This window comes from Typopeltis vanoorti, chromosome 17 (genome assembly GCF_054136105.1).
Source record: "Typopeltis vanoorti isolate ZY-2024b chromosome 17, IOZ_Tvanoo_1.0, whole genome shotgun sequence".
Lineage (NCBI taxonomy): Eukaryota > Metazoa > Arthropoda > Arachnida > Uropygi > Thelyphonidae > Typopeltis > Typopeltis vanoorti.
In genome coordinates, this window is record NC_143565.1 from 59190735 (window position 1) to 59218015 (window position 27281).

A 27281-nucleotide genomic window follows, 5' to 3' on the forward strand; every position below is an offset into this window, starting at 1 on the left:
CCATAAGATACACAAAATACTGAATGCTCTCCATACATCCCCCCATCTGTCTACCACAGTAGACTATAAAAAAAAAAACTGTCACCATCCCATACATTAAAGGTACATCTGAAAAGATATCTGGGGTGCTTCACAAACTTCATATATTGTTCCTGATACTTCCTGCATTATTATATAGAAATAAAAACGGCAACATCTCTTTATTCCCCCACCCACCTTTACTTTCTGATTTGACTACCCAATTCAATATTTTTTTTTCTTGAGAGACAAGATTTCTCACTTCGTCATTCTCACACTCTCGCTTCATGTGTGCCTTCACACACTTACTTGCTTCCACATTAATTTCTTAAGTTTCCCTGAATTTGCACGTCAGCATGATCGGTAAACAAAGCTCTCTCTCCCGACACCTAACACCAAAACCATTCAGATGCAGTCCATCCCCATTGTACAAATCCTTCTTTCCTTCAAACAGAGACCACAGAGCCACAAAATTTACATCATTCCTTCTGCAAAATCTACATATAGACTCATTGGTTATGAATCTCCTCCTCCTCCTCCTCCTCCTCCTCAGTTCGCCTCTATCATAGTGTGGTAGGAGACTTACAATCTTCACCTTATTGCTCATCAGTTTTGCCTCTTCTAAGAACTCCTTTACATCCTCCCTCATAAAATACTTCTGGCCTCTCAAATCATTGGTACCAACCAAGAAAATCATTTTCTTTGACTTATCTTTTTGCATCCGGACAGCGTGGCTAATATCGTGAATTTTTTGCTCCCGAGAAACACGATTTTGTCATGCTTTCGTTAAGTATTTCCCCTGATTATTGAGTTTCCATGCATCATTTTCTTCTTAACTTTTTTTTCTTGTTTGTTCGGTCTGTCTTTATTATTCTTTCGGATCACTTGCTTTTTTTTTTTTTTTTCATCCCTGCTTAATTCTTGCCGCGTCTGCAGTTTTTCAATTTCGCTCTTTGTTCTATGAAGGATAACATTTAAGCCATTTCTGACATGGTCGGGTTGCACGGAAAGTAATTTCCGAGTAACATTTTTTTTTTTTTTTTTTTTTTTTGGAAGCCTTTAGTGCATGATTCGATTCCCCGAAATTGTTCATACTTTTATTTATACGCTACGCATGAAAAAAATAAATGAATTTGCATACTTTATAGTACATAGATGCTCGCTGGTCCTTGACGAGTCATATGAAACTATATATAATATATGTATATAATAAGATTGAATTTATGTTAGCATGGAAATCTATATTAAAATTCTTGTAATATATTTTCTTTTCCCAGAGGGAATGCAGCATATAAATGTAATTTATAATTTATTTTGAGGATGACTTTGTTAATTACAGGATTATTAACACTCGAGTTTCTTATAGGATTATAACCTCTTCCATCTAAAGATCGACTAAACTGACTGAAAATAAAGTCTAGAATTGCTCTAATTGGTAACTACAGAAACTGTAAAGGTCTAGGCCAGTGGTTCTCAAACTGGGTGCCGCAAGTATGCTACAAAGGTGCCGCGAAATTTTGAATCGTTTATTTGAAAAAAGCAAAATATTCAATTGCCACAAATAACTAAATCAAAAACAAAAAAATTATATATTTTGATTTTAATGGATGAAGCGTATATAAAAATTATCATTTTTTGCATCACTCTGATATATTATATCCTGGGATTTTATTAGATCACTGTGTGTCGTAGTAACTAGATATGTGACGGCACATAAATACTGGGGAAAATGAACTAATGAATGATTAGTTGACCTTCTGTCTGTTTTAGTATTTCCCTGTTCAGTGTGACAAGTATTATACATGATAATTTCCCCTAAACAAAAATCATGAATCTTTTGTCATCGGTGAGAATAAACGAAGTACGATATTAAAGTCGTTAAATTCAGTGAGTAGAGGTTTTTCTTATTGTTATATATTCCAACTATAACGAGAGACATCGTAAACAAACGTTTTTCCTTTTTCCATCCGGAAAAAAAATTATTTACTTGAAATAAATTTTAAAATAAAATATTAAAATTACATATGCCCTTCAAAACCATGAATAATTTTTTTCCTTAAAAGAAGAAGTGAAGATTCTGACGATCAAGAAATGTCTACTTGTAGCAAAGCTAACGAACCAATTCGCACTGATAAATTATCAAAAACTGATATTTGCATTAATGAAGATTTGACTATTTTTAACGTTCAGTAACAAAAAAGCACTAATGAAACAACAGAAACAGAAAGAATAAGTTCATGTAAAAAGGGAACAATGAAAAAGAATGTAAAAACTCGTTTCTATCAAGAGAGCTATCTAAAAATGGGATTTACGTGGTGTGGTGATAAATTAATTCCCAGACCTAAGTGTATTTTGTGTGGTTTGGTTCTATCAAATGAGGCTATGGTTCCTAGTAAATTATTGCGACATTTCTCCACAAAACATGACAACTTGTCGAATAAAAATCCTGAATATCAAAGAGTTAATAAGATTACAAGAAAAACAAAGTAAACGTTTTGTAAGAAATTTTACAATTTCCAACCGAGTTCAAGAAGCGAGTTATTTAGTCGCTGAAATATTTGCGAAGGAAATGAAGCCTCATGAACAATTTTTGGTACTGAGGCAGAAGAAGAAATAAAGAAGATTAAATTATCAAATGATACTATGAGTAGACATATTAATGATCTGTCAGTCGATATTGAAAAGTCAGTTATAACCAAAATAATCGAATCAAAATTTTTCAGTTTGCAGTTAGATGAGTCAACTGATATCGGTGGTAAAGCACACTTACTTGTTTTTACTCGATTCATTGAATATGATAATATTATCGAAGAATTTCTATGCCGTAAGGAATTCGAAAAAACTACGACGGGAAAATATGTTTTTGATATAATGAACACATATTTTAATACAAATGGTCTATCTTGGAAAACTTGTGTGGGTATATGTAAGATGGTGCACCTTCTATGGTTGGAATTACAAAAGGGTTTGTTTCCTTTGATAGAAAAGAAAATGAAAGGCGACTCATTGCTTCCTTCATCGTGAATCATTGGTGGCAAAGACAAAGTCTTGGAATTAAAAAGTGTATTAGAAGAAATCATTCAGATGGTTAATTATATCAAGGCCAGACCATTAAAATCTAGAATATTTGCAGGACTATGTGAAGAGATGCAATCTCATTACAAGAATCTTCTTCTTCATACCGAAGTAAGATGGCTTTCAAAAGGTCGCGTATTGGATCGTTTTTTTGAACTTAAAGAAGAAATATTAATGTTTTTCCAAAATGAAGACAAACCAGAATTCTATAAATTATTACAAGATGATTTTTGGTGTTCCAAACTAGCCTATTTAACAGACATATTCGATCATCTGAACAAGCTGAACTCCAACATGCAAGGAAGAAATGAGAATATTTTGACATCTACAGATAAAATTAAAGCTTTTAAAGATAAAATAAAAATGTGGAAGATAAAATTAAGCACCAATAATGTAGAAATGTTCCTTAAAGTTGCCTCCAGAAAATGTAAGAACACTGATCTGCAAAAGCTTATTTACAGTCATTTAACATCGTCAGAAGAAAAAATTGACCATTATTTTCCAGACATTTCAATCAATTTATACGATTGGATTCGAAATCCATTTGTAGAGTCAACATCAGCAATGAGTGAGTTAAGTCTTATAGAAGCCGAAGAATTAATTGATATAAGTACATATTAAAACAAAGAAGAGAGAAAGACTAAAGGCTCTTGAAAACGAGATGAGAATATGTGTCTCAAAAACAAGGTCTAATAATAAAGAAATATGCAAACAACACCAGGCACATATTTCACAATAAGTTCATATTTTATTATCTGAATCTTTATAATAGTGTTTGTTTTGTATGTTTTGAGGTTGTTTGAATATAAACCAATTTAGTTTAAATAAAATATGTTTTCTTTTAAACACGCTTCCCTTCATATCTTTAGTATCTGTAATATCAATTTACTTATGAGTTATATATGCGAGTCTTTCAGAATCAATTAATAGGCACTTTACTCTCTATAAAAAGCAAATAATACTAGGGGTGCCGTGAAATTTATTTATTGATTTTAGTGTGCTGCTAAACAAAAAAGTTTGAGACCCACTAGTCTAGGCCATAGAGTATTAATAAATAAATGAAATGGCTTATCCTTCTCAATATTTTAATGTTGTTAATATAATAATGTACTCTTGAAAATCAGTGAGATTAAAGTTAATCTCACATATAATGAGCACGTATCATGTATTGCTGTAACCTTTACTATGGCGCAGTATGACCTTTGCTGTTTTTGCGCCAATGAACTATAAACTAACCAATTAATCAATCCCATGAGCACCACGAACAAAACGTTTAGATTGTTTAATAAGTTATATATTACATTTTATATGATGGGCACAATTCTAGTCGATAAAAAAAAATTCAAAAAATATTCATGTTGTGCAGAGACTGCACAACATGAATAATTCGTTGTAAAGCTTTATATTATTGCAATTTTTTTTTTTGCAGTAATTTTTAATATTCTAGCGATTCCAGCATTCCAAAGAGCACCGGATTTTCACTTTTCGTGAATAGGAAACAGCCAAGAACTCGAATATTTCTCTGTTCTGCTTTATTCTCAAGCTTAGACCTGCACTATTTCATGTAAAGCCTACAAGAAACAGTGCAGGTTCTATCTACTTAATTACAAAAAAATCTACCTCCCTAATTACAATAAAGTTTTTTACGCTCACCTGTATTGCATCAACCCTGAAGAAAAAAAATTCATAGTCTACAAATCTATCTTCGAAATAGAACTCCACAATACTTATAACTGTCTTGAATAAAAAAGAAAGTAAAATAAATTTAAATATACAATATATGTAAATTTGAGTATGTTTCTTTTCTTCACGGATATGTAATCCTATTCTCTTTAAATGGGCTAGAAGGATGCCATTGAAAGTTCGTAACATTCACGAAAAGAATGAAATTTCGACTGAGCAAATATTCAGCAGTTGTTTATAGTCGTCTATAAATCATGATGTTTACAGATGCAATATAATTACTATACTCTCATTTTATTTTTAATTGCATTAATTAAGATCGGTCCTCAGCTTGAAAACTCTATTGGCAATGGCCCTTCCCACTGACACCAGTACAACTTAATCTACTGAAGGAAGTCACTAAATATTTTGAATTCCAAATCATAGTTCTCTAATCATTTATAATACTAATGTAATACATGTTTAATTTAGAATGTTTTTTTAACCGTCCAGGAGACGGTTAAAAAAACATTCCGAAATTACCTATATCTATTATAAATAAAATAGAGTGGTAACTATAATTTTAGGATAAGGTTAGTCGTATGCCGAGGCTGGTAGAAACCGAATCGATTTCGAATCAATAAAATCGAAATTTTCTTGGACTTGAACCTAAAACTAAAATAAATGAAAAATTTGAATCCAAATTTAAATTAATAAAAAATACAACAAGGAGAAAACTATGTAATTCCCCCCCCCCACGAGTAAGAATAGTCACTGATTTTCATGAGATTACTTGCAGACTTTGGCTGTGGTGAACGCTGAATGTAATAAGGGAAATGTAGCATTACATTCCACTCTCTGATGACTTGGAATATGATCTCATGAGAATCATTTTCCTATTCGTGTTTCGAACCCCGAACTTTAATCAGCAAATCTACCAATGCAATGAGTTAGATTTTCATCTGTTGGTGAAATAATGCGAAAGAGTTTACTGAATCAGAAAGTGAAGACACTTAAAGGTATAATGTCTGTCGTATACAAGATTATCAGCCTATACAAGAGTTGGATTTTAATAAACATATATCGTAGAACAGTTTTTATTTTTATTTTTAAATGAAAATCTAGAAACATTTCACGATAGATATCTAATAACATATGTATGCATGTATAGAAATCTGAAAAACTGGAATCGAATCCAAATTGTGTGAATTAAAATCGATTAAAAATGAATCGGAAAACGATAAAAGTGAAATCGAAACTGATATTTCTAAAACCCTTGAACTTGAATTGAAATCGGAATCGTTATTTTTTCAGTTTCCCGTCCCTCCTTATGCCTAAATATACATTTCTGTGTATAAACTACGTGTGTATTATTCTCACCCGCTTACGTAGTTACAACATGAAGAACCCGAGTTTTCGGGAGGAAAATCCTGCCATGTCGTTATGAGACTGTCTAACTCACCTTCCGTTGCAGAACCATGTAAAGATCTTTGTGTCTTAGAAGGGATTCGAACCCAGCTTTTTACCACAAAAATGCTTCGTCTTATCCGACGGAAGTAATACTTACCTTATCATATTACAAACTTATCTTTTAATTAGCTTCAATTAGTCCTGAAAAATGCATTAAACTTTTTGAAGAAAGTTATGTGCGCGCGTGAATATTGTGTTCGAAGAAGTAAAAAAGAAAAAAAAAGCAAGCAAAATCTGACAATTTTATTTCAACTCAGTGATTGGTGCTGAAACATGGTGACATTCTTGTTTCAACCCAACCTACACCTTAATTTCACGCTTCATTCCTTGGTAGAGCTCCTGAAGATGGTGAACAGCTACAACAAGGCACCGACTGCTACAAGATGAAGAAAAAAAATCCATTATTAACTGAAGGAACTGTCATGCGGACATGTAAGGCGTTCGTCCGCCGACAAGGTGTGTATTTACATATATACCTGTGTGGGTTCAGAACCATCCTAAGGCAACTGGTCAATCTGCATAATCCCCTCTCAGTCATAAGTAAAATCATCAATGTGTCTCAAGAGTTCGCACTTTTATTTGATCCGTCGTTGCAGTTTTAGCTGCCAGTTGTAGTGAGCATTACCCTGAGCTGTTTCACTTGCCCATTCCCCGATCATCTTGCAATCCAGTTTTTATTTTGCTGAAAAAGATTTTCAGAAATTTGTTAAGAGTTTCTCTTGTAGTTATTATTATGCTGAATATTCGACGGCTACCTTCATGAGTGATGAGCGAAAGCAAACAAAAAATACAGCAACAGAGATTCAAAGCAGTCTTGATAAGTTTGAAAGAATCGAGCAAAGGTTGCAGACAATAGTCAAGTATTGGCGAAGTTGTGCTTTAAATAGGTCTCTCGAGAGTGAAGATAATTTTCAACTTAACCAGAATTTTTTTCTTTTTGTAAGAAAAAAAAGAAAAAGAAAAAAAAAAGAAAGAAAGTGATCACTTAGTCATAGCGACACACATCGAAAGGTCAAAGTGACGTATCGCCAATATCGAAACGGTGAGTGATGATGGTTACATTTCGACGTCATAAGCGCACTCTTGATCTCTCAACGAAAACAGTTCTTCACCTTAACCACATATGTGCAATAGTTGTCTCGTCACCGGGTAGATGGCGCCACTAACTGACAGCTGAAAATGTAACTGAGCAAAGAAATGCGTACGACGGTTAGCAGGATCGGAGAGACAGGGGTGGCTCCATCTGTTTGTCGACAGAGACCTGCAAAATAAATATACAAACAAATAAACTGTAAAATCATTTTACATCAGTCTAAGAATTACATAAAGAACGTTATTACGCATACAGGCCCAGTTATGCACAAAGGCCAATATAATTAAAGATGATTTATTATTGTAGAAACACAGTTGTATGTGTCATATATAAATATCAAATTTCACTAAATGTCAAAAGCTTAAATATTCATTGGGTATAGATTAAGTATTCATTTCCTATCCAATTTCTTAGATAAAAATAGCGACGTTGATCATTTCTTGGTCTTTTACACCAGCGCTTCCCAAACTGTGGGCCCTAGGTTTTGTTGGGGGGGGGGCGTGAAATAATGGAAACAAATTAAAATCTTTTAAGACTAAGTAGATTATTTTATCTTAAAAGAAACGTATTTAATTTTTATTATTTATTTTTTGTTATTTTTTATATTTTAATGGAAAAAAATCACACATTGGTTTTGGTTCACAAATTTTGCTTCCTGAGTATTTCGGCGCTTAATGAATAGTAAATATATGCGTATTCATATAAGTTTCATTTCAAAGCAGAAATCTAAGAATTACAATTTCAAATATTTCACCTGATATTGACTTTTTGTGTAGCAGTATTAAAACCCATCCATCACATTAAATTATTATTAAACTTCTTTTATGTTTTTAATTCTTTCTTTATTATCTGCAAATGTACAATAACAATATATCTATCTATATAAAAAATATGAGATAATGTACCAGGTCAAATCTTTATGTAAGATGCTAAAAATGTGATATTTGCATTTGATTTTTGCAATATTCGCTGTGTATGTTTTGTATTGAATATAAATACAATAAATATAATAATAATAATATATGTCTATATTACGATTTTTTTCGAGGGGGGGGGGGGCATTGAAATATTTTAATTTTTCAAAAGGGGGTCCTGACATCCAGAAATTTGGAAGCACTGTTTTACGCAGCCTAAAAGTATGGATGAGATGGACTCATGTGGTGTGATATGAAACAAACAAATTTCCTCCTGATGATTCAGTTTCTTCTGTTGAGCTGTAGTTATAACGAAACATTAAGAACCAAGCAGGGTTCTTAATGTTTGCACAGGTATCAATGTGTTATACAAAAACATAAAAATTAGGGGATGTTTTACGATATCATACAATTAAATATAATTAAACTACATAACCAAAGCTATGAGGTTTAAACTGCTAAATTTCATGTTTCCTCCTTAGAGATTTCGAGAGTGGTCTAAACCAATAAAACTGTGGAGAAAACCAATGAAGAAACTTTATAAAGCGGAAATGCATGAAATTCATGTAGAATGTAGAATTCATGTAAAATGCGTTCGTGGCCAGAATTCTCCAAACAGAACTACTCATTCGTACTACTTTCTCACTTTCACTGTGCTTCGGAAAACTTAAAAAAAAAAAAAAAATCAAGCACAAATATTAGCAACATGGAAAACTCGACAGATTACAAGATACAAAAATGAAAACAGTGCGTAACGATTCGCGCGCGTGTATATGTAGATGTGTGTATGTGGCACGTTATCTATTTTGCATCCAGTCAAAACGTAGAAATGCAATCCTGTTCAAAAAGGAAAGCACTATTTTCTATGAAGCTGAATCTGAGCTTAATCATCCATGCGTAGCCTAATATGGATTTAGTAAGAATTTAGTTTGCAGAGAACATCAGATCTTCATTGCAGCCCTCATTTGTAAAGAATGTAGGTGGATCTTAGTTATAGATTTTAAATTGTGGATTTTAGTTATAGATGCCAAACTGGTATCTCTCTTAATATGGATATATTTAATATCTGGATCACTTTAATGCATACTACTCTAAGCAAAAATGAATACATGCGTAAATCTTTCTCTTCGTTGACCTTCTGATTTATGCTGACGTGCAGAGCCACACCTTACGACTCAGATTTTCGAAACGAAATTCGACAGAATACAGTAGTTAATTCCCGTAATGACTTATGCCTATAGAATTTGTTTGTGTGTGTGTGTTCTTCTAGCCTTTGCCTGTTTTTACGAAAACACACACGTTGTTTGTTTCGAAATCGGAGTTTGTTTTTTATTTTTTTATTCAGTGTTCCGATTGGCTAGTAACAAATCACATATTTTTATTTCATTTTAATTTATTTCTCAGGGGCTAAAACATTGGTTAGTACGGGCAGGGCAAACCCGAGATACCCAAGCTAGACCTGATCTTACTTCATACAATATACACTTGGTATATCATATCTGGAGACTGGTCTTCTACTGTTCTTTCCCTCTACTCTCTCTTACTTCTTACTCCCCCCCACCCCCAGTGCTATTAGAGCAACTCTAGGGCGAAGGGGGTGACTCTTTCCTTTCAAACTGTAGTTTCCACTATCTACTAAAAAAAGGCAAGCCTAGTTGTCTTAAGGTGGCAGCCCCACCACTAGGATACCTATCGTCATGCTAGTAACTTGACATAGGGAAACACGTATTACTTTCAAGTCTCAACGAAATCCAAACCCGACATAAAACGTGGGAAACGACCACAAACTGGAAAAGGTTAAGAAACTTTGGGAAAAGAAAAACGTGGTGAAATATGCTACATGGAACATTAGAAGCATTGCACATAAAGAAGAAGAATTAGATAAAATTTTAAATGACGAAAATATAGAAATTGCAGTTCTTACAGAAACAAAAAAGAAACTTAAAGGAACAAAAGAAACAGCTAACTACAATATCATATATAGTGGAGTGGATAAAAAATACATGCAAAAGCTGGTGCAATGATTTGGATCCATAAATCAATTAAAGCAAAAATAATATTATACATACTGGAATGAAAGAATATTAGAAGTGCGATTAAAATTAAATAAAGAAAATTTAACAGTTGTTGGAGTGTATGTGCCCCTGAAGGAGGAAAAGAAGAAGAAAATGATTACTTTTACAAAGAGTTACAAGGCATATATATGAAAAATTAAATAAAATAGACGATATAATTATCGCTGGAGATCTTAATGCTAGAATAGGAAGGAAAAAAAAATTAACAAACAATAATATACAAAAATTTGGAGAACCAACAGTAAACAAAAATGGAAAGCTACTCATTGATTATACAATATATAATAATTTAAAAATAATGAATACATTTTAAAAACATAAAAATATACATAAATATACGTAGTGTGCAAGAGGACAAAAATCAATAATAGACTACTTTATAGCAAATGAAAAAGCAGCGAACCTCTTCCTAGACGTTAAAGTTGGAAGAGGGCTAGAAATTGACACAGATCACTATTTAGTACAGGCAAAACTGAGATTTCCATCAAACTGGCTACAAAAAATACAAAAAATAAACAAACTGGAGAAACAAAATCTAATTACAAAGTAAGCTACTAAATTATTCAAGTGTAAGAAATTTATACCAACAGAGGATTAATTACTACTTAAAAAAATACAAGAAAATTAAGACATTGAGAAAGAATGGAATAATATTAAAGAAATTATCACATCAGCAGCATATGAAAGTCTAGGAACACACAAAAAATATATTATAAAAATAAAAAATTACATATATGGGACAATGAAATAAAAACAATAATTGAAAATAAAAAGCTGGCTTTTTAAAAGATGGTTAAGTAGCAAAAAACAAGATGAAATTGAATATAAAAAAAAGACGAGCAATAGCCAAAAGAAAAACCAGAAAGAGACACAGAGAAAGCTGGGAAAACTTTGTATCATATCTAGAAAATGATATATACAAAATAAGATCCAGTGCGTACAAAATACTAAAACACATGAATGCAGATATAAAAGAAACTGCAAATATAAATTGTGAAATAGATATAAAAGAATTCTTGGATTACTTTACAGATCTTTGGCCGGATAATACTGGCATCAAAAATAATTACACCAGAAGCTTACAAAATACCTTAAATGATATGATAACAATGAAAGAATTAAAGGACCGCCAAAATAAAATAAAAAATGGTAAATCAACAGGAGAAGATGGGATAAATTCCGAACTGTATAAATTTGCTGGAAAAAAATTCATCAAAGATTACTAAAATTTTTAAATAAAATATATACAAATGGACAAATACCAATAGAATATAATACAAGCATAGTAATACATATATTTAAAAAAAGGGATAAAACAAAACCTGCTAACTACAGAGGTATTAGTTTATTGAATACATGCTACAAAATATATAGCAGAATACTTAATGATAAACTAAAAATATACAGTGAAAAAATATTATTAGAATGTCAAAATGGATTTAGAAAAAGACGCTCTACAATGGATGCAGCTTTCTGTTTAAAACTAATTATAGAAAAAAAGAAGAGAATTTAATTTGGAAACTCATTTTTTGTTTATAGATTACGAAAAAGCATTTGACAAAGTAAAAAGATATATACTGTTTGATATATTACAAAGAACAAATATACCTAATATTTTACTACATGCAATATTTAATATATACAAAGATAATAAAATAAAAATAAAAATAAATGAAAAGTTGTCTGAAAAACAATCTATAAACCAAGGAGTAAGACAGGGATGCCCTCTGCCTCCAACACTTTTCAATATTTACATTAATGAAATATTAATATAGTGGAACACCTTAAACAATCAAGGTATAGAAATTTCCCGGAATAACAAAATAAATACACTATTATTTGCAGATGATCAGGTAATAATATCAGATAAGGAAGACAATTTACAAAGAGCAATATATAATTTAAACATTATAGTAGAACAGTTTGGAACGAAAATTTCCATAGATAAAAATAAAACAATGGAATTTTGTGGACAAACTCCAGTTAGAAGCAAAATAGTTATTAATGAAGGAGAAAAAGACATAAAATTAAAATCTTCAAAATTTTTACAGATTATAGGCCTGATAAATAGAACACTCAATCCAAATATAGTACAAAAATAAAAATAAAGCTTGAAAATATACAATACCTTAGCAGTGCCCACATTATTATATGGCAGTGAAATTTGGGCAATAAACAAACAAGATAAACAAAGAATAAAAACAAGTGAAATTATATTTATGAGAAGAACTACAAAATACACATTATTAGATCAAAAAAAAAAAAGGAACGAAGACATTTTAAAAGAACTAAAAACAAAATCAACAGAAAAAAAAACTAAACAATTATAAACAAAAATGGATTGAACATGTAAACCGCATCGCCAACACCCGACATCCAAAACAAATACTAAAATATAAGCCAATTGGAAAGAGAAGGCACGGTAGACCTCAAAAAAAAGGATATTGGATGGATAATGAGACCGAAACAGACCAATATGGTCTATACCCGTAATTAGTGTTATGATGATGATATTTTAATTAATTTATTTATTTACTCGTATTTACTTTGGTTATGTTTCTGAATAGGAATTCCCTAGGTTACTAAATGTTTGATAAATTGAATTATCAACATATACTTTCTCTTTCTATCCTTTCTCCAGATGTTACAAGTCATATTTGCTAGATTGTATGCTATGATGTTTTTTTATTAAAGTATTTACCGTGTGATTCATGTACCTAAGTATTTATTAGTTTAATACTATCCGATGCACATATAAAAATTAAATTAGGGACCCCTAGGCCTCCCTCCTTCTTTTATAAAGAAGGCTAGAACTTTTATACCGTATCTAGACACTTTTTATATAAATCACAAGAAAGAAATTACAGTTTGTTTCCATTACCCATTGAAATTCCTTTTAAGTTAATCGTATACATTAGCCATGGAGTAATAACTGTCCTGAGTACAATGCTCGACAAAAGTAGAAAAACACTTATTAAAATTGTATATAACTCGTAAAGTTTGTGATGAAGTAGAACAAAATTTGTTATGGTGGCATTAAACAGAATAACAATGAAGTGAGGACACAGTGAGAAACATCGACAGTTATAAGGAACATTTTAGATATACCTTATATCTAAAATGTCATAAAATATTTTAATTTATTTATTACAAGTCATGTTTGTTAGATTGTATGCTATGTTTTTTTTTTTCTTAAAGTATTTACCGTGTGATTCATATACCTAAGTATTTATTAGTTTAATACTCGATATAAGGGTAGACACCCTTATATCGAGAAAATTCTGTGACAATAAATCTATTCTTTCACCAAAACAGACTTTAGCTCATCAAATGATCGAAGCGGTGGCTATCGGCATGCAACGGAAGTCCAAGAGCATCCAAAACATGTTCGATCTGATTTAATATGTTGATCGTGCTAGGGCCGTCGTTGGATATCTTCATTTTCAAGATACTCTTCCACAACTTAAGCTCTATGGAAGCGAAAAAAAAAAAAACTGTACCAACCCAGTACAAAGTCACACACATAGGGTTCGAGGATTTGTTTTCGTTACCTCTGCGCAGCTACAGTATCTAAACCGCCTGTCCAAAATATGAAGAGGGGATTAATGCCACTAATGCGGATCTATTCTTTTTTTTTTTCCGGAAGACTTTATGAGATCTTTCTTTTTGAACCGACATTTACCTCCACAGTAACGCATTCAGGATTTAATCTTGGAGGGGGCCGAGCACTCAAGATTTAATCTTCGGGGGGGGGACACTCATGATTTAATCTTGGGGATGGGGCGAGTTGAGTAGACGATTTGAGAATGCATACGACCTATGACTGAGCATCTGCAGTGATTGCCAATACATGATACCCGTGATATCTTCTGGCCCGGCTCGGGCAAACGAAGTAGCGCTCGGTCCGCAAGAACACTACTTCGTTCGCCTTGCTTTCACAGCGGTTGGGATTCTAGAGAGCCATAGGGTATTCCCACTTTATGTGGCCGCTAATTCATAAGTAGTATAGAAATAGAAGACACGACACAACATAAATAAATAAAAAATAATTTTAATTAGGAAAAGATTATTTTTGGAAATTTTTCTAGTGTTTTTTCCTTTTGGGGGGGGGGGGCAGGGCCCCTTGGCCTCCTCCCTGGGTGCGCCACTATACCTCCAGCCTTTTCTGGCACAAAGACATTACATCTGCAGTTTCCTCATTTTTCCAAAAAATATTGGTGTTCTTTTCTGTTCAAGACGTTCATCTGTTCACCAAGAGTTAGAATCGTAACTGGCGTTCGTACTCGCTTATGGCAAACGGTGTACAAATCCCATATTCACTAATGTTACATTCAAACACCCTGGACATATTCTCTGAACAGGGGCACGCTTCTGTTTGCGTCACCAAATCATTTGATGACTTGTGTTCTGCGAATCCTCTCATATGCACGAGGCATGAAATATCAAGTATGTAAAAGTGCTCAACAGGTTTATTTAAAAGGAAAAACGAAATAAAGAAATAAATATTCTAATGTATTTTATTCCCCAAAGGAGAACACCTCTAATTAAATTTGAAAATTAGTCAGCAGCTGTACTCTCAGTACCACCGGTAATGGCGTTCCTTGCTAATGATGTTTCTTCCTATTTCCATGGATTTTTTAAGTTGCAGGAATAAAACTCTCCGTTTTTTTTTTTTTTTAAATACAATCGAGTAATTCGGGAATCGCAAGAAGAAAACATTAAAAAAAATCCAGTTTGCGATTGCAACCTTTAAAAGTCTTTCTTTTGGCAGTTTATTCTTACGGACAAAAAAGTTGACTTTTCAAAGGTACACAGGCACTAGTAAGAAACTCTTACAGGTGCTATAATACAATCATTTTATACTGCACAGGTAACCTCATACATTAACCACGGCAGCTATCATTGTTCCGAAATAAATAAATGAAATAAAATAATTGAAGTATTCCCGAAGTTCACCGTAATCCTAGTCCCTCAATGCATGTGTGAAATCTAGGTTATTAAAATAATTAAAATATTATTTCATTGTTAAGAATTATTTCTGAATAAAATTGATGAATTATTTCTGGAAATAAGTTAGCTTGTACTCTTAGAGAATACTGAGAAAAATGTAGAAAAGTGAAGCATTGTAGAAAACTAACTAAATAAAAGTCTTGGGAAAGCTTTGGTAAGAACATAGAAAATAAATATCAGGAAGGTGGCAAAATATTCTGTAGCTTTAGAAAAAGCTTAGAAATGGACGAAAGAGTACTGGGAAAATAATCAGAAATGATAAACGTGACATGAAACTGATGATAAAGATATTTTACATTTATGGAGTAATTCCTTTGAAAGACTGCTAAATGAAACAAGCAGTGACAGTGAAAGATATTCAAAAGGAATGCAGTGAGGGGTACATATCGCTACTTGAGATAGTAAAAGCCATCAAAAACCTGAAGTATGGAAGGGCGACTGGAGTAGATAAAGAAATAAAACTTTGGTGTATAGATCTGATAGAGTTTACAAAGATCTCACTCAAAGATCGAGCCGCTGTCTACTGTCCCAAATCGACAGCCGCGTTTGGCCCATCTAAGTGCTGAATGGAAATAGCAGTTCATAGATATACTTCATAAAGGACTTTACCAGTTAATTTAGTTCATTGTGCACGGCATACTTCTGGTAAAGCTGCCTATTCTGCTTGTAATAATGAACAGATAACCTGTGCATGTTTTCATTGTGAATCATACGACAACAATTGCATGCATGCTATATGCATTGCCTCATCAACCACAAATAGTAATACAGTATAATAAAGTTCAAGCAGCGTTATCTCTGATATCGTACCCGTGTTATTGTATACTATATGTAAAACAAAACGACGCAGCTTTGAAACCGTTGAGATATTCCTCTATCAGCGTCACTGTGCGTGTGTGATTTGTTTCATATCTCCGTCCTCGATTTTGTGATGTCTGATAAAAGAGTTCGAGAATAGAAGTTCCTTCCACCTTGACTGCTGTATATAAAGGATGGGTGGAAGTTAAGCGGTACGAGAAAGGACTAGACACTCGAATCCTACTTTATGACGCAAGAAGTAGTCAAGTAAGAGAAACACTTCGAAAGTTCGTAATTAAAGGATGGCGAGTCTTTTGTCACCAAAAAATCGTCTCCACAAGGGATCGATCTTCTCCGTAAGCACGTACACATGAACTTACAGTATCACCCATAATGGCATTGTTGAAAGACATGAGAAACCAGAATCAGAATAACTGTTATTACCAAGTAAACTGCTATGGACAAAATGTTTCCAGCAAAATATTGTGCCTACGACTCAATAGTGAACAGCAACAAACCAACCGTTCACAGAGTTGGCCAAATGAGAAATAAAGACATCATAATTCTTACTGAAAGTGATATCACATGATTTTACTCATCTTCACAGACCAGATATTCTTATATCGATGTATTTTTATTTTAGTTTATATTATTTTATTATTTATTTATTTATTTATTTTTTTTTTTTTTTTGCACCACGTTTAAAATGTGACTTTTTTGCCACCACGTTACATATGACAGCACTGGACTAATGTGCGCGTTTGATACAGTCAGTTTCTCAGATAAAAGTAAGTTTTCAGCAGTGGCGGCTTGTACATAAGCACACTGCGACACTGCAGCACCCCCAAGGAAAAAATGAAAAAAATAAATTTTGTTTGTGTTTATAAATAATAATAATAATTACAAGATGTTGTATTACATGTTGTATTGCATATATATAAATGCAATACAACATGCTAAAGGTTACAGCTTATGTTTCGACATTGATTGAATAGTTAATAATTGTTCGATTAACGTTTAGATTACGAAACAAATGCATTGCGATCTAACGCAGTGCTGGAATTATCACGTTCGGTCAATTGCAGCTCGACTCGCTGATATTTCGTTTGCACGTAACAAGTGAATCAGACACTGCTCATTTGAGCAGTGTCGCTACAGAGATATTGTATGCTTGCGCGTTATTTCTGTGAGATACGAAACTTTTATTATTGGTGCATATTCGTGGTGAGGGTGAACTAGTTTTTTATAAATCTTATTTTATTCTGTTAAAATGACATATAATTATTTATTTATTATAGATACAAGGCTGAATTATGACAAGCGTCACTGTTGAAAATATGAAAATAATTATATTTTTTCAATTATCGTTACACGAAACAAATGTACTGCGATCTAACGCAGTACATTTGTTACAGATAAATTGCATCTATAACATTTATCTACAGATAAGATTGTATGCATGCGTGCATTATTTCTGTGAAATACGAAACTTTTATTATTGGTGTGTGTTCGTGGTGAGAGTGAAATATTTTTAATAAAGCAATTTTTTAATATGTAAATTTATTTATTAATAAATTGGTTACTGATTAAGAAAAAACAATTATTATTGTTTTTATTATTTTGTATATGCAGCACCCCCATTTAAAATTTTCACCGTCCGCCACTGGTTTTCAGTCAGTTTTAAGATAAAAGGCAGTTTCCTTTGTACACGCAGTGGTCAGGTATAGACAACATTGATAAAGGAAAGAGATTCACGATACCAACACGTAACTTTGTAACTGTTTCACATATTCGCCGCAACGAATGCGACATTCTTCTAAATTCGGTTATTTCCACTTATTTTAGCGACGAATGTACACGGCTCTCGAAATAATAACAAAATTTAAAATGCTGTTTTAGTTCCCTTTCTTCACCAGTCGAATACGATTTATTCGCGTACCGAAACCGGTGCATCAGTGGTATAAAAGAAAGATGCAATGAAGTCATGATCTGTGTTACCATGAAGAGGTGACATCTGCAGTATATCAAAGAAGAAGAGTTAATTCCGATGAGATGCTGGCAAATGCAAATGCAGATGAGGGTGGAGAAGATATTTAATATTCAGATGGATAGATGGACAACTTTTACAGTTCATTGCTGACTGCAAATATTTTGATATATCTTCTATCTTGATCAGCAAAATTGTATAAAGGAAGGCTTGAAGGCTTGTTTCAATATTTGGACTGCAGAACATTAAGCTTTAAAGGCAAATGTGAAAAGCACCAGAGTGACTCTCAGAATTTGAGAAGGTAAAGAAACAGATGAGGTCATTGAATGAAGCAAGCAAAAGTTTACGAGAGAGAGAGAGAGAGAGAGAGAGAGTAGATCGAAACGAGGGAATTCAATGTTTAGCATCTCTGATATGGGACGTCACATTTGACAAATGCACAGATTCTGCCCCCTATGTTGGAAGGGAAATATTATTTATAATTACTACCCTGGCAAGGAAGCACTTCCACACAGCCCATTGTCTCCATAACTTAATCCTCAATTAACATATAACAACAACATTATTCACTATCCACACATAGCTTTATTCTATTGCGCACCGAAATATTTTTTCTTCGAGCCTACTTTGAAAAACTGGGGTAGACACAATTGTTGAGGTTCTGTTGGAATAAAACGTCGGGTTTTGATATCTGCAAGTGGTGTGCTCGTCATTTTTATTACACTTAAGAAAACGAATGCTGATGAAGTGAGTTTCATGCTCACTTCATTAGTATTCGTTTTCTTAGAAGAGTTTCTGTTGTATTTTTATTTTATTTTATAGTGTTTCCTCACGGAAATTTTTTTTTGATCTGCAGTATTATTGAAATTATTTACGATAACTTGCATGCGTGGTTACATTTCGGGGAAGAAGGTAATAAATAGAGACGAAAGACTCGAAGTCATGCCTCACACACACGAAGAGCATCTAGTCTCTTGAGTACTGCATGACCTTGGCAGTTTCCTTTGCGCACTATTAATACTTGACTTTTTACATGTACTATCTGGCAGAGTAAGTGGGAGCTGGCTTCCTGATGAGTTATCATAAGATTCAATTCTGTGTATCATCTGGTTGCCGGCCTGCAGAACCGGGTTCACTATGGTAAAGCTGAAATGGGGAAATATTTGGATGTCCGCAATGTATTTGGCAGATTCTTCTTGTGTCACTAGCAATGCATGTAAAAAGGCAGGCAGAACAGAAATCGGGAGTCCTAAATTTGGAAACCAGATACGGCAGCAGTTATTTCAAGTTTTCTATTAGAAGCCAAGAAGGTTTCGCCACAAAATGAAAGTAGTCCACCACATAGAGGTCTGCAGTTTGCTGCACTTTCCAGTGCATGCATGTACTCGCTGTGGTTTTTGCTTTGTAAACAGAGGAAATAAATTTTCATAAGAGGATTTGAACCATGATATTGACAGAGATGAAATCCATTTGAATACAGAATAATTTATTTATCAAATGTATATATCACTTGATTACCAAATCTAACATTTATTTATCAAAAATTTAGATACATGGGCTGAATAAGTTTCTTTCTCATATACAGTTATGTAAAGCCTTTCAGATAAACTGAATAACATGTATACTACGTCTACGATCAATTTAACAGTAAATCACAGACCCACACTACACACAATATAATTGTTTTTATTTATGATCTGCTGCAATAAAAATCACAGTGGTTTTAAATGCATATTAACAAGGCTATAACCTCTGCATTAAATCCCATGGTAATGGATTTGGTACTGATAGACTTCTTGATTCCAGTGTCTGGAACTGTATACAAATGTAAAGATATATGTGAGAAAATATTGAACTCTAGAATATAAATAAAAGTGTTTCGTCCCTTAGTTTTCTACTAAAATTTCTACTAAATAGTTGAATTATTCTCTTAAAGTCTTCAAGATGAAAATCTTACCTCTGTTAGTAGCGTTCAGTGCTATCAACCCGTCCTTGCCGAGCTGAATGTTTCTGAGACAGCCGTCAGCACTCCCGGAGAAATGGAGGATTTTGTCATTTTCTGTGTACGCCTGAAATATGTGAAATAAGTTTCAAAAATTTCACATTAAAATATTCTTTCACATTATACAGATTAGAATAATAGAGTCAGCTGCAAACTCATAAAAATAGAACTAAAAGCGTAAATTTGTAAGCTAAACAGTCATAAGCGCAACAAAAGACAATGGTCCTGTGAGTGCGTGCGTGCGTGCGTGCGTGCGTGCGTGTGTGTGTGTGTGTGTGTGTGGGTGTGGGTGTGTGTTGTCGTTAGAACCCCTTATGGCTAATTTTTGGAGGTAAAAGGTTTTTAGGATAGTGAATGATTCATCTTGTATGATACGAAGCGAGGATTGTTTTTGCTGAAGAATATTCTCTTTCTATAACATAATACTGTTTAATTGTCGCCTGCTCTACCACATACAGAATCAGTCCCAGGGAGGAACATTTGCTTCAGACACAAATTCAAAGAGAGAAAGAGACGATTTCCAGAAATACCACAAAATGCTAACAATTTACAAAGATTTGGATAAAGGCTCCGAATTATTTATTATTTTCTCAGATGCCACAAATGCACCAGCCCTCATTTTAGCTATGATTTGATTTTGTATGTTTATTCTCGATGATATGTTTAAATTAAATATCTTCCATTTTAAATCTCTTTACAGAAAAAAATGCCATAGTAAAATACTGTAAAAGATATATAGTCATGCTCATATCATTCATTACTGAAACGTTTACTTCTAGTAGTGATATAGTGACGCAGTTTACAGGAAGAAATTTCTCCTTTCCTGTAGTCTAATGTCGATCCTCCATAGATCTGTCAGTATCGGCAATGAATTTTGACTGGAGAGACCTAGGTTCAAATCCAAATAAAGAACCTCTATAAGTTCTTTTCAAATAATCCAAGTGCGTTTGCAGTTCTCGTATAGGACTGGAAGGATTCTTAAAAAAAAAAAAAAAAAAACGGATTTTTCAGTCCATAAAATAAACAAACTAGACCAGCTGGTGAAAAAAGCAGTTTCAAAGTCATAACGGACGACAAGAATAGGAAACTATAATATTCGACTAAACGAGCTTAAACCATTTCATCAGTCTATATATCATCGACTAACGGAATGGTCTGTTAAGTATAGTTATACCGAATACTGCTACTGCTTGTGTGCAGTAACTTTCATCCACAAAATATACAAGACTCCGAAAAGCGATTTAAAAGTGAAAAGAGTTTGTATGAAAAATAAATAAACTTGTCCGATGTGGTTATGAATAGTTAAATGCATAAATAAATGACGATGTTGTTTTTTTTAGCTTTTCCATTATTCCCTGTGAGATCATAGCGAGACAACAAAGACTGAGACTTCTACGTCATTAACACAGAAATCTCAAATAATAATAATAATGGTACTTACAGGTTCTTAAAATCTGCCCTTATCTTTTGTAACCATAATTTTAGGATAAGGGCATGTCTTAATTTAATTTAGTCATGTCTAAATATATTATTTTTTGGTGTATAAATTTTTTTTTTTTTTTTTCTGGCTTATTCACTTCATTAATTTATGGCAGAAGAAACCTAAATTCCAAGAAGGAAAACTCGTTCAACTGAAAAACTCTAATAAAGGTCTTTTCAAACAAAGAGATTCGTCCTACCGAGCTACTGGGACTTGCGTACACATTCATATTATTGAACATTGTACGGCTGTGCACGGTTAACTTATATCAATGACTCAAATCGCTATTGATGTCTCCTGTGAAATCAGAACGTTTAATTGTGACTGCCTTAATCTGACTCTTGCAAGGAAGAACGTTGCTTTCTCAGCGTAGATTTCCTTTATTTCCTTATTCAGCAGAGCAAACAGGCAGAGTGGGTACTCAGCATTGGTTGTAAACACGTGATAGTTTCAGAAATCATTTTCACTGCATATTTTATACGACCTATGAATCTTGCTTGTGGCACTAAACTTTAAAGACACCCAAGGGTGCACTTTAAGCAATTATGGACGCATTCAGCTGTTTTCACTACTGGGATACTGCAAGCGAACGGTGTCGAGGGATGAGTAAGAGTCTCAATACATCACAAATAATTGGTTGTCAAGAGAGAGAGAGAGAGTCAATGCAATAGACATTTTGGAATGGGCACATTTTTATACAGCAGCTATTAAGAAGCTTTTATCAATTTTTCTCAGGAATTTTTATATCGCCAAGACTAATGAAGATTGTGCAAGATTCTTTCGATCAAATAATATGTCTGCCATTCAGTTTTGTATAAATAATCTTCATGCAGTATTGAGTACATGATTGATTATTACTACAAAGAGTCGCCTCTTTATTGACTAATCAAATTATTATTCAAAACTTCTAATGGATAGAAAAGCATTTGCTGTAATTATTAACTTTTCGATTAGAAAGCAAATTGTGCGAGAAACTTAATCCTCCCTTTTTTTTAAGCTATGCCTTCAATCAATTGCTAAATAACCAATGAGATTGATCTTCTGTACTTCTGTTAGAGTTATAATAATAATAACTGAAAAAACATGAATTTAATATAGGAAAAAATAAGTGACTTACAATGCAAAAATGCCTCCTCGTGCCGACAGCTGTAGCAATGACGTAATTGGTGCCATTCTCCTCCCAGCTGCCTCGACACATGAAACCTGTAATTAAAAAACTCAAGTTCAAATATCAGTCTGAAAAAGACATCACACAAAGTCCGTCTCGCGAGCCCGAGTGTATTTTTGTCCATCAGTGCTGCACATTAATTTCTTGCGAGCTGCTTGCAGCTATTTTTAAGTGATTTATTGGGTAGACGGACACTCCCAAGGCAATATAGCACAAAGATGCGCGGTGCATTAAATACTACTTACAACTTTTCCCAAACTGAGATCGGTATTAATGGATCATAGCAAGACACTAAAGAATAATGCTTTATTTTCAATTTTATGTTATTAATAAATAAAAGACTCATTAATAACCCTGCTGATATTATTGTAAACAATTTAGATTTATTCAGATGCTAATCAATGATAGCATAATTAATATTGTCTACGTATATCTTACAAAGCAGAACTAAGACAAACTTTGTTATTTATTTAATTATTTATTTTGAATTACAACTGAAGTTTAATGATACACTTCAGTTTCGATTAATAGGGCGGTTTTTAGAAAGTAAGCATGGAATCTCTTTATTCAAAACTGTTTTTAACAATGACTGATAGCCACTCCCCTCCCCTGCCCCTTTTTTCGAATTAGTAGAAAACTTTATAAAAGAATATATTGGCAAATGTAATCAAACTTTCCACTCAAGAGAAATAAGATAAAATGGAATTAAATCTGGAAAATATTTTTATTATTGGTATATTAATTTATTTTTGATAATGTATTTTAAATGTATAAGAACTAATTAGGATCCATTTATTTGTCCATCCGATTTAAGATCACGATGTCTTGAGGAACGGATGAAATTCAGTATATCGAATTTTGGCTAAGATGTTTCTAGTCACTTTGATTTCCGTTTACACCAGATCTTGAATAGCTAAATTGCATAAAATGATATATGAATTATAGGAATAAGGAAATAAGGCAATGTAGTATTTTCCAAAATAATTATAATGCTTTATAATCCTAGTTAGCGGTCTGACTCCCCTATAAATTGGACTCAAATATTACCAGAAAGTGTTGAGTTAGAATGTGGCCTAGGATACCAAGAATTTTTACAATGGCTCATTTATGAAAGCACGTTAGCTAGTCTCATGTGGAGATGGCAGAATTTTTATTCCTGAAAATTTTGAAAATTTGGGTTTTCATCCCACAAAAACAGGCAAATTGGGCAGAAGAACACACGCAGTTAACAGACATAATGGATAGCATCGTAATCTCAGTTGCTTCAGTCATAATTTAATTATTTCAATTATCTCAATGTATATGTGAGATGGAAAGATGATCGAGCTAAGTGAAAAAGAGAGTTTTAAAGCCATGCACTTATACTCTGTGTTAGGAATGAAGTGACCTAAAGAGTTAGGCACTCTTTAGGTCACTTCATTTAATCCATCGTTGGAATTATGCATCCTATCAGCATTATGGATCTCATTGTATTTATTTCTTTAACAGACACTTCCAAGTCAGAACTTTATTTTCAGCCAGTCTGCTATATTTACAAATTAAAGTAAATCGAACATCTCTATCCCGGATAGAGATGTTCGTGGGTGTCATTAGGTGGTAGATGCTTTTCATCGCTCAGTGCAAGATTACCATTCTGTTAACTGCGCCAAAGGAGTATAAAGAGCTGGTTTCATCCTTGGAAACTTTTTGGAAATTGGGAACGCTGCAACGGGACCACTAGAGGTCATAACTTGTGAATGACTATTGATGCTTTTTAGAGTTATCGAGCGACAACTGACGCCATTTCTTGTTCATAAGTTCATAAGTTCCTAACATTCGGGGATATTTCTTAAATAAAAAATCAAAGTTCCCAGGACAGAAAACGCCTTGTCTGTCGGTTCGAGAGATCGACTAAACCAACTGAAAACATGTAGAGAAAAATTTCATCTAATCAGCGATTAGAATCGAACCTATTAGCAGTCGTTCTTCTGGCAATTTAATATATACCAGAAACATTGTCATGGCTACGTATATTTTATTAAACCAATAACAAATAAATACATGGTAGTAAATGAATAAATACATCATAAATAGTATCATATATTTACATGTTCTTTAACATCTTGAAGCTTATTACTATTTGTTACAAGTGATTCATTTTGCTTAATTTACTTCTCTAAGTCTCTACATTTCCATTGTTGTTATTGTTGTTTCGCTGCTTAATGATATGTCCAATCATCAAATTAAATATGGTAGAAAACTATAACACTTTTTTATAAAATCTTTATCAAGTAGCTTTATTTTTATCCTCCTACATGTTTCGCCAATCTGTTTCTATTGGCATCCTCAGGGAATACAAATCAGTAACTATTTACAAATCAGATTCTATTTACTGATATATCACATCGACAACGTGATGCCGTCCAATACATCAGTACAATTACAATTCCTTTTGTCAACAACCTTTCCAAAAAATTAGCTAACCTTTTAAAACCATACAAGATCAGAGTGGCATTCAAACCAATCAATACTATTCGGAAATTTTTAAGATCACCGAAAGATCCTCACCCATTCTACAAATACTCTGGAGTATATAATATTCCTTGCTCATGTGGTATTAGTTACGTAGGTCAGACATCTAGAAGCTTCGAAACGAGAAAGAAAGAACACATAGGATATGTCAGAAATAACAGACAAGACATTTCAGGCCTTTCATGCCACTTTGCCTCTACTAACCATCACATTGAGTGGGATAAGAGCCTTATGCCATACATAGAAGATAACTACCATTCAAGAACCTTTAAAGAAGCAGCTACAGTCGCCCGTATAACTGAAAACCTAAACAAGAATCAAGGTCTAATTTTACCAGAAATTTGGAAAACTTTTGTCAGATCATTAAACATCAAAGAAATGAACTTTCATAACAATTACGTCATGAGTCATCACGAATAAATCACGTTAACGAGACACGCACATTGTCACGCACAATACCAATTTTTGTATGATTTAGAACCATCGGTTATAACCTAGTCTGTAACCTTCATTTTGTGCTTACTGATTTGTATTCCCTGAGGATGCCAATAGAAACAGATTGGCGAAACATGTAGGAGGATAAAAATAAAGCTACTTGATAAAGATTTTATAAAAAAGTGTTATAGTCTTATGAATAATTGTCAAGAAAAAATTCAACATGGTAGAAAAATGTCTCACGATGATCTGTATTATTCATGCCATAGCAAATCAATGTTTGAAATTCTAATTCCAGCATTTCGTATTTACTATTATTATAAGAGATGAAGAAAAGGTACTGAATGTATAATTTTTCTCAATATTTACATTTCATATTAATTTCTGCGATCGATGTTTAGCAATGAACTAGAAGCTTTTATTAATCAATGGTTTCCGTATAGGCATGAGACTGCCAATACCAAGCTTCTTCAATTCCCTGCGCATAATTCAGTGAGATATGGGTCGGGAACAGCCTTCATTAAATGCTACGTCATATAGTTCAGTATATGTATATTAAACTTTTTATTATTGGTTAAGCCACTCCAAAGCAACCAAACGATTAATTTTCTCACATTCTGATGTTTCAATATGTTTCAATTTCAGGCAGTTGTGCCCTCAATTAAATCGCAATAAACTATTCATAATACACCGTGGTAGAATACCGGAGAAAATATATAATTATTACAGTTACTGATAAATATATGTAAAATAAATTATATTAAATTTATAATTTTAATTTTATTATAATACTACATATATTAAAACTTTAAAATATTTTTTATTTTATAAAGTGTTGTAATTTGTAATAAAAATTAATTATTATTTATAATTAATAGTTTATAATTGGAAATGTGTAAATAATTTTATTTATTCATTTATATGTGAATCCCACCCATGAAAGACTGCAAACCAATATCAAGTACCATTACAAAGTTATATGGTTTTTTCCATATCAGGGTTTCCTGATTATGCCACTCATTGTACTATCTAATGAAATTCATCTACCACCTAAAACATTCACAAAAACTCAGTCCACGGTGGGATTCTAAATCAAAGCTGGAGAGTTTAAATGCTATCCACTTGAACAACCAGGATAGCCAATATATTTAAAATGATAGTGCATAAAAATTCCATGTATCTCAACAGTACTTCTTAGGCATAAATCTTATTTGTAAAATGAGACCAAATGATCATTTCAACTTTATTGGCCAGAAAACATAAGAGAATATCTGAAGTGGGTTATTCTGTGAGTACTCACCATACATAGTATGCAGAAAATTCATTTATTTATTTATGCTTATGGTTACATGAAACTGGTAAGTGAAAAGCACAATCACAATTTCCATCAACAAATGATGAAAATCTTAACATATAAAAGTTCATTACATAAAAGGCATAACCAGCTTTCTAAGTTTTTCCTTTTTTTTTTTCAATAAAGTAAAAGTAACTTGTCATAATCAAGCCAGGTACAATTATCGTCCTGCTGTAACAAGCTGCATGTTCTCACAACACTTCACAACATAAATGTAGCTGTATCCTAG

General features: G+C 32.9%; 1 protein-coding gene across 1 annotated transcript in view; it reads right to left on the reverse strand.

The window, feature by feature from the left end:
- Positions 1–6447: 6447 nt before the first annotated feature.
- Positions 6448–27281, reverse strand: part of LOC150097433 (uncharacterized) — a 364972-nt gene continuing 344138 nt past the window's right edge. Inside the window, exons 12-14 of the mRNA XM_090407059.1 lie at positions 22702–22787; positions 20060–20171; positions 6448–7486 (exon numbers count right to left, since the gene is read on the reverse strand). Coding sequence (XP_090263185.1) covers positions 7368–7486; positions 20060–20171; positions 22702–22787 — 317 coding nt within the window. The 3' untranslated portion in view covers positions 6448–7367. The remainder of the gene's footprint in view (positions 7487–20059; positions 20172–22701; positions 22788–27281) is intronic.